Raw genomic sequence first — 15,891 nt, 5'->3', positions numbered from 1 at the left:
GTCCAAACAACCTGGAGCCGATATATTTGAGGGAAAACCATATACAGGTCTTGATATCATCTAAGAAAAATGAATATATGGAGAGTGCCATTCTGTTGAGTCCACTGACATGCTGAATGCAGTACTATGTGAAATGTAATGATATTCTAGAGGAGTGTTATCTGAAGGGTTCCATTGCGCCTGCAGTGCCCTTATTTGTGGAGCACATCTGCGTAAAGGGTAAGGATATCCTCCAGTGTCACCTTAGATAAAGGGTATCCACGTGTTTGTAATACTTATATATGGAAGATAGTCATACCGTTATTGCATTGGTATTTCAGGAATGAAGGGACGCCCTGGATACCATTATCTGTACAATACTGGTGTTGATTTCCATTCCTAGTAATGTGCGCGAATATACGTGTACTATTATTATATGGAGAGTATAGTCGTACCTGTACTAGTGTAGGTGAAGGATTTCGGGTTTAAGCATTCCTTATATGGAAACCACTATTTTGTGAAGTCCATGGATATTCCAGTATAACTTTTGTTTAGGGACTATCATTGTCTCTAGTTTTTCAATGGTGACGGGTGTAGAAGTCGGCATACTACTATTCTATAAAGGTACAAGTAGTTGAGCTATATGGATCACCTTGAGTGCTATTATACAGACGAAAGCATGATGTGTCATGTGTTTTGCCTTTATGAGTAGGATTACCATTGAAGTACGATTCTTTGATAGAGTACGATAATACAAGAAGTACCGTCCTGTTTACAGTAGTGTTGTGTGGATAATACTTCCATTTGAACAGGATATTTGCTGAAGGAATATTCATGACTTGGAGTACCGTTATGGGGACACTACAGATCTATGTATAGTACTCATATTTAAAGATGCCTGATATGGCTGATACGACGACATTTGATGAGTGGCAAAATTAATCCCGTATTATTAAGTAAAGTAAGGGGGGGTGTAGAATTCATGACTTAGCTTTGTGCCGTATGAGGAGGTGCCACCGTTACAAAACGTGTTGAAGTGCCCATAATAGCTCCGTATGGAGGGTACAGTTTTGTGGGACACATGAATGTGTGAATTGCATTGTTAGTTCAAGAGGACTAATGTTATGTACAGGATAGTTTGTCCTGATGAGTATAGCTGTCTTTGGACTACCATTATTTGAAGGGTCGTCATGTTGGTTTAATGGCTGGAGGATATGACTTGGGCGATTCTGCAGATCCGACAGTTGGCCTCCAATCATTTTGTTTAAACAGTAGAGCTATTCCAGGGCTACTATAATGTTAACCGTATTATTGTTTCAAGAATACTGATTTTCGAGGGGTGTCATTATTCATAGAGTAATATTCTATGAAGTAGCAAGATATACCACGGAGGGATATGCCAAGGAAGTATTGATGTGTTCCCATTTCCCATGGTGACGAATGCGGAAATTCTCGTAGTACTGTTATATCAATGTATTAATGGTTTATCTATACTGATATCTGCCAAGTACCGTTCATTTAAGGGCATAATTGTATAAAACGTACGGATGATCTTCGGCGCAGTCTTTTGAGTGTATTCATATCTCCCTAATGTGGTATCTTGGAGTGCACAATTGTGGTGGGATTCTGGATACCCCCCATGCACAATTATTAAAAGAGGTGGAATATCATGGCCTGTTGTTTAGGCTTCTATTATAGGGAAAGCACCCTATTCCGGAATTCAAAGTACTCCCTGGAGTGTTATTATATTAACAGCCGTATGATGTGTGGAACTGCATGATTGGGGGAGTACCGCTCGAGCAAGTGTACACATGTGCGTGAAGGAGTATTGTGTAAAAATTACTTATTCGCTCCAAATGGTAACATTCCCAGAGAACTATTATGTGAACAATGCGGATTTTTGCGGAGTATTGATATATTAGGGATCACGCTGTGAGGTGAATACTACTGTACCGGGAGTACCCTGATTTAAAGTGTATGAACATGCATGTCGTATCGTTATCCTTATCCGTCGTCCATGCCTACAATGATATTGTATGAATAAAACACATGTATCAAGTAGAGAGATATACATAGTGTACCATTAATATATAAGGCATAGCATGATATGAACTATATATATGTGTCTAAAATGTAAATACGAATAAAGATGTATCAGGAATATTATTGTATACATTTACCGATTATGCTGTTATTGCAAGGAAGGGAAAATATTTTACAACTAACAGAGAGCTTGTAGCAGATTCATTTGAAAGAAATTATTGTCCCTGCACTTATATGATATGTAGAGAGAAGGAAAAATGAGAAGTGGCATTCTGTGGATTGCAATGATATTCAAAATACAGTATTATATGAGGGATACGGATATTCTCAAGAACCGTCCTTTGAAGGATAGGGATTTTCCTACAATATGGCCATCGAAAATGCAAAAGTGTGTGAATTGCGGGCTATGTGTTCCAACTTTCGGTTCCTATTATTTGGACCACACCAGTCATTGATGAGTATAGATCTCTATGAAATAGTATTATGTGAAGAATTAAGGGCTACATTCTAAAGAAAAGAGCAGGCCATTAATTACGCGAAGATGCAAGCGCTATAGATGTGTCGAATGTATTATTGCCGGAGTAATACAATAGAGACAGAAATACTTGCATATGGACAATGCAAGGATTCTAGCGGAAATGTTGTTTGTAATGTACAGTGTCGCAGGAAGGCTTTTATGTGGAGGCCTCAGAACATAGCGTTTTAGATACGAATAATTGGAGAACGTGACTAATTGAGGAATAATGATTTATGTGTAGTATTATTTAAAAAATATCGCTCCCCCCAGGACTACGGGCCTGTAGAATGTACGCTTAGCATACATTCCTCTTATATGAACCATGCCTCTATACCTCCAGTATTATTTTTTGTACTGTATACAGGTCTCTTGAATATTATTCTGGACCAGGTTCATATTTTACACTTTTTTTATTTGGAGACTATTATTGGATGAAGATAAAACATCTCGATGGGGATCCATGATATCAGGAACATAATCGTGCGGGTTCTATGACTATGACTGGAATACGTTTATATGGAAAAGTTAGGTCAACGAGTGCTATTATTTGAAGAATAGAATGAGGCCAAGGATATAAACTTCCTTGGAGAACTAATATATAAGGAGTAAATTTTTCGCGACCATTATTAAGTATGTGAGAAGGAGACATTTCTCTACAGTAGCAATGCATAAACAGTAGGAAAATCCGTAGAGTCCCTATTGTGGAGTCGTCAAGATTTAAAGCAAGAAGTACCATAATTTAAAAAGAGATATTTAGTAGGAGATAATAGAGTGGATGCAGCGTTCTACTTCGAAGGGTTCCAATCACTAAGCGTTACACATATATAGAAAATACGAGATGCCCCCGGTATATTTGTATTAACTGTAAAAAGCGGCATTACAGCAACTGTTTAGAGGATAAACCTCTATCAAGGGTAATATTCTATGTAAAACAGTGCTGTGTGAGGAGAAAAATTGTTTAAGATAATACAAAGGTTTGGAGATTCGAATTCCTTGAGGAGGACGGCAGTTGTAAAGATCATACCATTTCCCCAATACCCTGGCTTCTAAGATACTTCCATTCCAGGAATACTCATATACCAATCATAAGGCTATTCTTGCTGTATAGGAAACTGAGGGATACTATCACTAAAAGGGGTTTCAAGCTACCGAGGGTGTTTATATATAGTAGAAACTTCTTATAGGAGAAATAACACAGTAAGTACAGTAATACGTCGTGAACTGTGATTATTCCTTCTCAATATTATTGTAATACAGGTTCAATAATTATCCCGGTACTATTAAGAAACAATTATTACGGAACACTTGAGAATCTGCCTTAATCTGTAATATTTTCCAATTAAGAGAACTCCAGATCCATGCCGTCCTATTAAACTATAACAATAATGTAAAATGAAAGATTAAACTTCTTATAACCTAAGAAGGAATAGAAAATAACAACAGGAATAGTACTATATACAACAGGATATTTCTCCTACGGACTCAGGAATAATAGTAAAATGGAAACAGCGAAGAAGATAAATTGAGCATACAAATAAGAATACACAAAGGATACCAAAGAATAATGAATCAAAAAGGGGAGGACAATCCCTATAGGAGCGGATGACTATAATAGGAAGTATATACAGATACAACTGATCTATTTGAAAAAATTATCTACTTGGAACAACCGGAACAGCTATTTATAAAACCATATGAATAAAAAACCACCCAGTGAAGATCTCAAACTAAAGGTCCAAGTAGAGATGCCGAAAAGGACAGATACATAGTTAATAAGTACACCCCAAAGAACCCAAGAAGGCAAACTAAAAGAGGACATGCACAAGAGACCTACATTAGGAGCTACCGATAAAAACAAAGAAGCCAAGGACAAAAAAAGCATAAGACCTAGAAAAAACTGTGGGAAGCCACCCTTTCCTTCTTATAGAATGGATATATCAAATCCGGGGTTTCATGTTTTCTAAAATATACACAACCGAATAAAAGAAGATAATCTCTTGAGTTTGTGTCGGGTCCATGGAGTATAATAAGTCCTACCATGACTTCTTCTTTACCTGTATCTGAGACTATAGAAGATACTCTAAGGACCTTCTCAATATTCCCACAACAAGGATGTACAATCTGACATGGTATTCATAACACATTATATGAATAAAGAGGTATAGAAATATGGATTGATGGCCTTCGCCTATAAAAAGGACCCCATGGCCTATAAGGGAGTCTAACTCCACCATAAATTTATGAAGTTCAGCTAAAGAACCAAAACAGGTGAATAAATACATGATAATTCTGCCGGACATATGGTTTTTATATGAGTTTTAAAAATAAATCACACTGTGCCTATAAGCCTCCCTAGGGAAACTCACTCCCATAATAATAAATCAGATAGTTTTATGAACATAATGTGTCCAATTCCATCTAACTAATTACATAAAATTCCCAAAAAAATCAGTGAACTGCAACAGAGCTCAATACACCCCCAAAAAGATTACATCACTATCCAAAGAGGATCCAAATCTGCGTTTATCACCCTGCAGGTAACAGAATAACTGTTTAACTAGATTACTGAAAGACATTGCAACATGGAGAGATCTTCTTTGACCGGGCACAACTAAGCAACAATAATATAAAACAAGATATCAAAATCTCATAGAGCATAAGTAAAAAGAAACCAATCAACTCCCCAGCCAAACTAAGCTAATAATTAGGAATATATTGATAAGAGGTAAGAAATCATCCGAAACGGGATAAAGTAAACCAGGAGGTCACATACCGACAAGACCCCAGAAGAAGGAAGCCATAGAGACTCCACTGTAATAGAACCGATGAATGAATATACAGGACTCACCAGAAGAACTTAGTATAAGATCCAAAAAACTACTGAAACAAGAAGACGAAACCCCCCAAGTCCATTTTTAGATAAAATAAGAACGAAAAGCTAATACCACTGAACCCAATTAAATAGGACTATATACTCCAACCAAAGCTGTTGGCACAAACTCGGGAAGGGGCAGTTTAAGAATAAAGAAAACTCCACCCAAAAAACCGAAGCAAAAGACAAAGAGGAGTGTATAATAAGGCCTCCGGGATCAACCAAATTCTGAGAACGAGCACAGAAAAACACTCCGTTTTGACCATAAACCGGACAACCAAACAAATACAGAACCGGGAAAAATTAGAGCCAGACCTTATCAAATGGTCGACCTATAACCTCCCAAAGACAGACTCTGAGGCCAAATCACCCACTCCCGGGGTCTAGGCGGAAGAATATCTCATACAAGAATAGGTATGAACAGACAACCCGAGTCCGAAAAACAACACCAAACCGCCCAAACAGGCCGAAGATCTGATGATCAATCTATATCCTAAGGAAAATAGGGGAAAAACATTGGAAAGGCGAGTCCGTCCTCAAACACCCGATAAAAAGGAAGCCCCTAGGAACCCAGAACTAGACCAGGATATTTTAGTCCACCTATCAGGAAGGGGGTACCTAAAACAATTACCACAGGACAGAATAAAAAAGAAGGAGTTAAATACAGGTAAAATTAAGTATAAAACAACACCTTAGTAAACAAGCGGGTCTAATGATCTAAGTAAAAATAATAAGGACTCATATAAGAACAGCCGTCAAAGCTCACCAAACGGGCTAGCCCAAAATATTTCACTATATGAGAAAGGAATGCAAAAGAACAGACCTCAAATAATTAAGGGCAAAGGTAAACCACCCCAGGAGAAAAAAGTATATCTCATCCCAAAGCCCAAAACAAATCTAAACCCCAGGTGACACTAACCGCTCCCCCCCTTAACTAGCAGAACAGAAGGATCCCTGCAGATGACAGTATCCCAACAGAACAATAAGGAGCAATCCCCCGAAGAAAATCCACGAAACACATCAATAGGGAACGAGTTGACTAAATCCCTAAACCAAGAGGGACCTCTGAGGTCCAGTAAGCCGACATCCCAATAGAATCCGCCCCATCAAGAACGAACAAAGGGAATACGAAGTAAAAACAAACGATCAGATTACTCTAAACCGGAATCGGTTTCCTCTCAGAACAAATTTCCTCAGGGATAACCCCTTAAATCCAATACCCAAATAGAAGGTCAAACAGTGAAGGAGTTCCCTAAAAAGGGGACCCCTTTAAGGAAAACTCCAGTACCGAGGTTAACCTGTATAGGAAACTCAAAGTCAGGATAAGCTCCCCCACGTGTCTTTAGAGTGATAAAGTTCTAATGACCAGGAACCCACTAAGAGGACAAATAAATTCCCCACAAACACACCGAACGGGGGCAAGAAGAAGAGAGACATGGCCCTTACCCCAGATTCTCTCACACAAGCAGAATAGGAGTAAAAATCCCTTTAAACCGAAACCATTAAGAGAAAATGAACCAGCTTATAACAATGAAAACCGCAGTACAGTTCAAGTAAGATACCGAAAACTGGCCCAGCTGATTCAAAGACCCACTCAATGTACTGAATCAATCCAAAACAACAGAACCGTATCCAAAGAGGAAGAGGCATTCATTAATAAGGGAGGACTTAATCCCCAAATTTAATTAGAGAAGGATAAGGCCTACATAACCCGAAACCACTGAATAATTGACTAAAGACCATATCCCCAACCCACAACACTAGTCGTAGGAATCATACAAGACTAAGCCAAACAGGAAACACTGAAAGGCATTCATCTAAGTAACAGGGGTCACAGCCTATCTTTAGGACTCATCAGTCCCAGACCCAGCCAAGTCCCCTGTGTAAAAATCTTACAGCCCAACTGAAGAACATCCCGACTGACCAAATCAAGGTTAGCCCCAACTGTAATCACACTCTAATCCGACCAAATCAGCTGAAGGGAAGCAACAGGTAATCATAGATAGCCACAAACCCAGAGACGGGGGAAAATTTATATAACCCAGACAGTAGGATAGACAAAACAGCGCAATCAAAACCGTCCAAACCGAAAATAACGAGACGGGGATCCCCCAACACTCCAATAAATCCCAAGACGCCAACTAAAGTCAAACACCCCACAGAACCAACAAAAATCCTTGCCGTCAAAAAACTCAATAAGTACTATCTCAAAGCTCCCTCCCCCTCGAGCAAGGAAATATTTCATCTTCTATCCCGAGCCGACCCAAAATCCCCCTATCAGGGAATAGAGGAATCGAAACACCCCAAAGAATCTTAAACAAAGAGAAATCTTAGACTGTCGGAAACAGTCAACCTAAGTCACCATACGAATCCTGAGAGAAAAAACCCCAATCACCCCCAGATTTAAAGTGAACTTCCCCAACACCAAACGCCGGAATCAACTATCCGCACCAACTTAAGAGATCACCAGAATCGTCAAAGCTGCTATCCTCTAAGTACCCAAGGGACAGAGGAGAGGACGAAAAATATAAACAAGGGGGTGTGTCTCCCCCTACGGCTACTGGAGTCAACTATTCAGCCAAAACTAATACGAGAAAGTATCTAACGCCTCAAGGCAAGTCACCGCTCAGATCCCCCAGGAACCAAACCAAGAGGCTGCTCCACCCAGGACTCTCTGGAGATTATGATAGTTAATCAATGAAAAAGTACGTCTGGAAAAACAGGAAAAAGCCTAGACCAGTAGTGTACTATCTAATGAGAAGATACCCCATGCAACCCAAAGAGAATAACTGAAACAGCCCCAACGACTGGACCAACTGAAAACGGGCATCCAACTGACGTATCCGACAAAAAAAAATGACCCCCCCTAAATCCCCCAAACAGGCAAAAACTACAAGGGACAGAATAACCAACAAACCTCAAAATAAGAAGTCCCTCCCAAGGGGGCCCTCTGACAAGGAGGAGCATGCAGAATATAAAGGAGCCCCTCCCCTTCCCATGAGGGGGTAGGGTGTTAAGAGAAAATCAAGGCCTGCAACACACCCCCCTCAAGTGCTGAACAGTCTGGAAAAACTCACCGAAGTAACAGCAGAAGTCAGAATCCGAAAGCGTCAAAACCTATGACCAAGCAAAGCCCCCAAGTATCTATTAGAGGCAGACTCCCACTCAAGGAGACGGATGATGGCTCCGAATAATCCCTAGCACAAGAGGAAGGATACTGAGAGATTCATGTATTCCCCAAATCAGAGAAGGAGTGGGTAAAATCCCAACAAGGATCAAAATCTTCAATGAAACAGGGACCAACTATCTGAAGTATCCAAGGGATCTAAAAAGAACCACGTCAAGTATCACTCAAAATGAAGTCCACCTGAGACAACCGAAGTGCAAAAACCAGACCTAATAAGAAGGGACAGATAAGAAAAGATCTACGGATCCTTCCTATGGAGAAACAAGTGCAGGTCAAAACCCACTTGAGCTCCCCGATATTATCAACCCCGGTAAAATCGAGGGAGCTCCCCCCCAGGGAAGCTAACGATGAAGGATAAAGGAAACGCCTGACGCGCCTGCAGATCAATGGAGTCAAGGTTGCCCCACGAGCAACAGGAAACAGAGGAACAAGAAGGAAAATCCAAAACGAGCAATCTCCCGCCAACAGGACTAGCTAGGCCCACGTAGTGCAAAATACAACAGAAGAAAAAGCACCCCCTCCCCACCCCACGACAACAGCAGGTGCCGACACAGGTGAATAAGCTGGCCTATGAGTCAAGGGAAGTCTCAGGGAAAACTGCACGACAAATCCATTATATGAACACCAGGAAGACTCAGACCCAGACGTCACTGACCCACGAAGAGGTCACCAGCGAGACAGAAAACAACCCAAGTGGAGTCAGAATATGGGAAAAGTTACAAAGGGATCACATATCTTAATCTGCCAGAAACGAACATCCGGAGCTCGAAAATCTCAACCACCCAGAATTGTATTTGGACACCTCGTAGGGATCTGAAATACATCCCAAGATTCACAGTAAATTCAAACGGACTCTTCAGATCGCGAGTTCTAAACCAGGGTTAAAGCCTCCAACAAACAAATAAGAGAAGTAGTACCAATGGAGAAGGTATGGAAGCAAAGACACCAAAACGGTACTGCCCCTACTAGCCAAAGACAACTCAACCCGACAAAATTCCTACAGCACAGGACGCCGGGAACGGATCTGTCACAAGAAAGAATACGGAGGACACCAAACTGCCCACACATACCCCAAACCGCCCAACATGAAGCCAAGAGCGACCGTATCGAATGTAAGGGGGGGATTGACAGGAGGTCTAAACATCTAAGACGGAATAACCCAGATGAAGTGAAGTCCCAGAGAGGAAAAGTCCACTGAAAAAGAACAAGAAAACACCCCGAAACAGGAGAAGTCCTGCTGCAGGGACCAAAGGAAAACACAGGATAATTTGCGTCTCGTGCTCCAGCCCAACTCAAGAAGGACAGTAAAAGTCCAAATTAAGGACAGGAAAAGGAACCAACAAAGCGGCAAAGTCAGGAAGGGTTGGCGCCACTACAGATCACTAACGAGGGGCTAAAGGACGTCTCATGACCCACCCCCCGGAGCAACAGATACGAGAGTCAGGAGGCGAAGGATAACACCAAACCCGAAAGATCATGAATACAGACAGGGCGGGTGAGATACAGAGATGAGGACATAGTTCCTAAGGAGTCTCATCGGAACTGAACCAAGAGGGGGGAGGTCTACGTGGGGAGAGGGACATCACCCCGAAGTATAATAGGTACTATCAGGACATGTGACTAAACAAGGACCCCCTCAAATACAACGTCTGAGTTCCTCCAACTCCAATAGATGGGGAGAGCCAAAACGGGGAGCCGAAGAGAAACCAGGGCGGATGGGCTTGGTACAATAATCGACCAAGAGTCAGAATGTACCTGGAATAAGAGGACGCGGAATTACCAGAAGCAAACGTCCAATTAAAGAGAATTATGAATATGGAAGGAACATACAGAACAGCAAAGAGTGGAGCGGGTCAAAATGGAAGGCCTTAGCTGTCATATAATGAGAATGTCCTCAGGAAAGAGAAAGTCCTCAAAAGAAGTAGAAGGAGATTGCATAACCAACCAAATAAAAAAAGGCTATCTTCTGAAAGAGTAGAGATCAACGACCCTCGAGACCAACCGAAGGTAGGGTTCTAGAACGACAATCAGTCAAGAAACGAATAATATGCCAAAAGCTTCAACGCCCCCCCCAGGAGGAAAGAAGCACGTCTGTATTTAACTGCAGAGGAGATCAAAGAAGGAAATCGGTAGCCAAATAATAGTAAGCGGATCAGCCGTAGAGAAGAAGGACATATATCAGACTCTCCAGAGCTCAACCCAGAAGTAGAAGAGACAAGGATTAGGTAGAGGAACCGGGGAGAAGGCCGACGTGAAAACCGAAGCCCCGGGGAGACAAACACCATGCCAACTCCAACAAGAAGAACCGTCCCAGGAGAGATAGTACCACAAAAGTGGACTTAGATGTGAAAATAGAAGACCAGAGATTTCCGTAGACTAGTAAGGAAGAGAAATAAGCGCAAGTCCAAGTCGGCAGGGCGAATAGGGAGGATTCATATGGTGGACTTAGTGTCGACGGCAGAAATTAATACAGAACCGGCTCGTCAGGCGGAATAGAGCTTCATATAACCCGATAGGACAAGACTAAGGCTCAGGGGTCGTCCAAGGTCCTGGAGGAGTCAAAGGAATAGAGGTTATCCAGAAAGTGAAGTCCCAAACGGCGTGTGAGGGTAGACAGTTCCTTAGGGAAGGACTTATATGAAGGTCCCAGAGTAATTAAAGACTCGGGGGGTTGAATATAGTAAATCCAGGCCGGCAAGAACTTCTACAGTAAGAAGAACTCTGAAAGGCGGCAGATATCCGCGAAAACAGAAAAGAGAGGAAAGGACAAGCCGAAAAAGGCGAAGGACCAGGAATTGGGCTCGTCGCCTTGGGTTGAGGAGTCAGAGTGATAGTTAGAACAGGAAGTGGCAAAGTGAGACCGCCTCCCAAGATGCCAAAGGAGGCTGGGGCCGTACTTGACGGAGGCCACAGAAAGAGGCAAGAAAACGCACGGCTGGGGATAAACGGGAGCCTCAGGTAAAGATGAATGAATCATTCCTTCCCACGAAACGAGAGATGACTACCTGAGAGTATGAGGCGGGTGAGCGGCCAGTATAAGTAGAGTCAATCTGCCGACTTGAATAAAATCAACAATAAAAACTAGTAACACACGGCCATTGGAGTCCGAAGAATTCGTGTGAAAAAACCCAAGGGGAAAGAACAGCTGATATGAGTAGACCTCACACGACAATGGTGCTTCAGTGAACATGAAAGTAGCAAAATCGCTTACCTGAATACGAGAGGGAGAAAACTCCGGATAAACAGCAGGGGGACAGTAGGAGGGTGGATAGGGCGTGCCATATGGGATAGGGACGAAATCTCGCAAAGAGTAACAAGCACCATGTCACGAGGCGCCCATAACTATCCCAGAGGGGGTTGAACCCCAAGAGAATCAAAAAACGGAGATATAAGCTCCGAACGAGGGATATCTCTCCGTACGGTTAAGACGGACACAAACGGCGGAGAGCCTGAGAGGAAAAAGGGCATTAGAGGTGAAGTGCGAGGGGGGCAGGTTCAATACGGGCAACAGTAGGAATGCAGAGGGATGGAAATGACACAATAGCCCAAGTCAACACCAGGACCCAGGGCAAAGTAGGACGGTTAAAGAATTCTCCGGGGATCAGAAACCTAACCCACAAGAAGCGGACGTGACACCTACAGCTGAAGACAGAGGGAAGTCCCAGAGTGAGCAGGAAAGCTAAAATATCTAGCGAGGAAGGTCGAAGAGAATTGAGGAAGAGAAAATGCACCACCACGTCCGACAAGGCTGAGACAGAGACCCAGTATGCATTGAAAATAAATCCAACCAGAAGGAGGCTGAATAGTCAAGTGTAGGGTAAATTTGTTAATGGCCAGAGTAGAGGCCAGAGGAAAAAGGTAAATAACGAATAAATAAAGGAAGGAAGTCAAAACATGCATCAGAATCCAAGAACACTAGTATAGAAGGAACAGAAGCCCCCACTGACAGGAGCCGCAAAGCGAGGATAGGCCAGCGAGAAGGGAGGAAAAAGAGACAGAGATTCCAGAAGCCTATGAGGACATTGGAAAGGGGCGAACAGAGAGGGGAAGGGTCACACGCAGTCTTTCAGCTAACATGGAGAAAGACCATCCGTCCCGAGAAGGGAGCCAGAGAGGAAGTGGGGAAGGGCATTTGAACGGTCAGTGTGGTCAACTGAGGTTAGTCATTAGGGGCAGGATCAGTCCTTATAGGAGCCGACACTGAATCACCAGACGGAGAAGAGGACGTTCAAGTACCGACATAAGTAGTCAGAAGAAGGCGAAACTATGATCCGGAGCCAAGGAGGCAAGGGAACAACTCTCCTGATTCTGAGGAACACAGTACAGCCCAAAAGAGCCTCAAGAGAGTGAAGGACCGAACCTTCAAATACAAGGGAAGGATTTCTCAGGTGACTGAAGAGTGGGAACAAATTTGAGAGTTAGTATAGGATTCCTGACACCATGAGTAACTCCCCAAGATTTTCGGACTGGATCAGAAGGAGAATCTGGGAAAAGAGGGGGAACGAAGCCTCAAGGGAGGAGTCCCTGACACAGCTCAAGTTGCATGATTTGGTCCCAGAACAGCAGGGCAGGGCGGATCAGATCTCCAGGGACAGATGGAATAATCTGGAGTCCAGAGGGGAAATCTCAATGAAAGGAATAGAGGTAAGGGCGAGACTTCTATGTCAGGCTATAGAGGTATGGGTCAATAACCTCCCTCAAGAAGAAGATGGAATATGGCAAGAGGCCGGGGCTGACTGTCTTAAGAAGCAAACGGGATTCTTATTCGGGGGGGCAGCACGTGACTCCTGCAAGATAAATACGAACAATAATAACTGGTCAACACTGAGTGCTAGAAGGCAACTATATAGAAATCAGGACTACCAGAGGGACCTAGCCGTATGTATGGATATGATGAGCATAATTTTAGTGCTATACCAAAACATAACACCAACTGTCAAGGGATGGAGGATAGAAGGGAAGGACGCATGTACGGCAATGTACGATGAACTCAGAAGCTGGGGAGGCCCAGGAGTGGCACAGGAAATTATGAAAGAATGGTTTTATAACAAAACGGAAGGAGAGCTCCCCCCCTCGGGTCTCCCTATAAGGACAGCAGGAACATCAACATCCGGGATGTGGGGAGACTTTATCAAGGCGGCACAAAGTTACATCGTTCAGTTACAGTGCTACCAGACAAGCGGGGAAAGCGATCATAAGTGGGAGACAACATGTGTCCAGACTAAGAACGAAACCAATTGTGAAAAAAAGGAAAACGACCAGCAGGCAATTACAAATTACAAAAAGGTAAGTATAGAGTCGAGTCAAAGTGGGTGTAGGATCTCCGATCCACGCCCGAAAAAGGAGGAGGACAGTATAAGTGACCCCTGACCTCCCCAGAGTAGATCTATCCCGAAAGCGTCACAATCAAGGATGCTGAATAAGGAGTCGAACCCGTACCGTCAGATAAAGACTAGGGTTCGAATCCAGGTATTGAACAGCCCGAGAAAGCCGTCCAGCAAGGGACACTCCCCAAGGAAACCGAAAGTCCCAGGGGGAGAATCGACATCACCAAAACATTAGTCAAATATAGTTTCAACCCCCGGCATATAGGCCCTGACACAGCACACGAAGGAGGCAGACCAAAACATAACCCAGATGATAACAGCTGACGAGAGGAGGGACTCCCCACAACCCCCCGAAGCAGGCGTTATTCAGGTTAATGCAATCCTGGGTAGTCTGGTTGTTGGAGGGATGGCTATAGCGGGTATTCTGGGTCTGTATAGGATCTTCAAGAGAGCGAATCGTACCTCCAGGTATAGGGAATATCCCAGATTAAGGATACATCCAAGACTCCAGGACTCGTGGAGGGTAGCCTAATCAACAAGGACAGGAAACCAGAAAGGAAACCCCAACATGTGAAGACGCTGTAGAACAGCACCGCGAAGATCAAAACAACCCCCCAAACAGGCCAGAAACCCACGCCCACCCCCGGAGAAAGGACTACTACCGGAGTAATATGGTCTAGGATAGGATCCAGTCGAGACCGAAAAATGGGATTCCCGACCCAGGACTAATTAAAACCACGAACGGATGTACAGCACAAGTCCCCGAGTAACTCCCCACGCCCGAGGAGCAACATCTGCTTCAGTAGATGCCTGAAGGGTATGAATCACGGAGCTCATGGGGTAGTTTACGATGATGAAGTTCTGCCCAAGAGGGCCAATCTGAAGTGGAGAGACAAATACAACAGCCACACCGACCCATCCAGAGTCTCCCGCAGCTCCCAGCGATCCTGAGAGTACTAACCCCCCTGTACTCTTACCGAACCGGTCCAACCCCTTGTGTAGTGACAAAATTAAAGAAATCAGGGGAGTATTATCCATTATCAGGTAGAAGCCGAAGGATCCGTTAGGAGAAGGGACGCGTCCTGATTACTCCGGAATGAAGTGATGCGGTTCGGTGCGTTGATGGCTCCCCTTATCTATTGGTATCATTTCACCGAAGTCTTCTTTGGGACTGAAGGACTTAAAAGAACAGGAACCAACAACAGTTAACGAGTATCATTAGGGGACGGGACTCACCTCCTGGAAAGGCTGTAAAACTCACCAAGTGGGTGCTCACAGGTCCTGGTAATTTTGGGTAAGTAGGAGGAGTCGTCAACTCGGCGCCTTCTTGGGCTCTCAACATTTGACGATAGGAGATCTCGAACGGAGTAGTACGTTATTTGTGGGAGAAATGGGGGCAAAGGGGCGGTATGGGTCCTGGGATGGTGGGTCCAGGCTGCCGGACTCGGCAATTCGAGTTTCAGGTTTTTGGGTTCATAGTTTGGGCTTTGAATGATAGGCCTGATGGGTTCGGGTTCGGTGGTCAGTGCCTAGAGCCCAGGTTTAGGTTTAGGGTTTAGGGTTTAGGGTTTAGGCTTTAGTGTTCAGCGTTCAGGGTTCAGGGTTCAGGGTTCAGGTTCAGCGTTCAGGGTTTAGGGTTCAGTGTTTAGGGTCTACGGTTTAGCTCTTCTGATGAGGGTGTAGGGTCCACGTCCTAAGTTTCAGGTACTCGCGTTTAGTGTCCAGGTGCTATGTCTCAGGTTCTGGGGTTTAGGGTTTAGTGTTTATTTCTTCGGTTTGTGTGGATCTGGGATAGGGATTTACTCCTAAGGCGGGAGATTTTAATAGCTAGTTCGAGGGGTTTCAGATTTATTTCCATCATCTAGTGGTTCAGTGCCCGATCTTCTGTGGATAATCTATATTCCTCCTGTTGTTTCGGACAATCATCATACCTTTGTCTTCACCTTACCCGTTAGAATTTCAGTAT

The 15,891-nt window shown here is 43.6% G+C and overlaps 4 protein-coding genes across 4 annotated transcripts; all 4 read left to right on the top strand.

The window, feature by feature from the left end:
• Positions 1-5,888: 5,888 nt before the first annotated feature.
• On the top strand, positions 5,889-6,107 carry C922_05270 (hypothetical protein; the record flags this gene model as incomplete). The annotated part of the gene is made up of 1 exon (XM_008820842.1): positions 5,889-6,107. One exon carries the CDS (start codon positions 5,889-5,891, stop codon positions 6,105-6,107), a length of 219 nt encoding a protein of 72 aa, XP_008819064.1.
• Positions 6,108-6,218: 111 nt separating this feature from the next.
• On the top strand, positions 6,219-6,506 carry C922_05269 (hypothetical protein; the record flags this gene model as incomplete). Its single annotated transcript, XM_008820841.1, has 2 exons — positions 6,219-6,319; positions 6,353-6,506. The coding sequence occupies 2 exons, from the start codon at positions 6,219-6,221 to the stop codon at positions 6,504-6,506; spliced, it is 255 nt and encodes an 84-aa protein (XP_008819063.1).
• A 1,761-nt stretch (positions 6,507-8,267) lies between these two features.
• C922_05268 (hypothetical protein) lies at positions 8,268-8,811 on the top strand (the record flags this gene model as incomplete). The annotated part of the gene is made up of 2 exons (XM_008820840.1): positions 8,268-8,416; positions 8,658-8,811. The coding sequence occupies 2 exons, from the start codon at positions 8,268-8,270 to the stop codon at positions 8,809-8,811; spliced, it is 303 nt and encodes a 100-aa protein (XP_008819062.1).
• A 4,227-nt stretch (positions 8,812-13,038) lies between these two features.
• C922_05267 (hypothetical protein) lies at positions 13,039-14,876 on the top strand (the record flags this gene model as incomplete). The annotated part of the gene is made up of 5 exons (XM_008820839.1): positions 13,039-13,884; positions 13,978-14,067; positions 14,191-14,295; positions 14,400-14,506; positions 14,711-14,876. 5 exons carry the CDS (start codon positions 13,039-13,041, stop codon positions 14,874-14,876), a joined length of 1,314 nt encoding a protein of 437 aa, XP_008819061.1.
• Between the last annotated feature and the right edge of the window lie 1,015 nt (positions 14,877-15,891).

Source organism: Plasmodium inui (genome assembly GCF_000524495.1).
Source record: "Plasmodium inui San Antonio 1 unplaced genomic scaffold supercont1.50, whole genome shotgun sequence".
Lineage (NCBI taxonomy): Eukaryota > Apicomplexa > Aconoidasida > Haemosporida > Plasmodiidae > Plasmodium > Plasmodium inui.
Note: the sequence above shows the minus strand (reverse complement) of the source record. Positions and strands in the feature narration are given on the sequence as shown.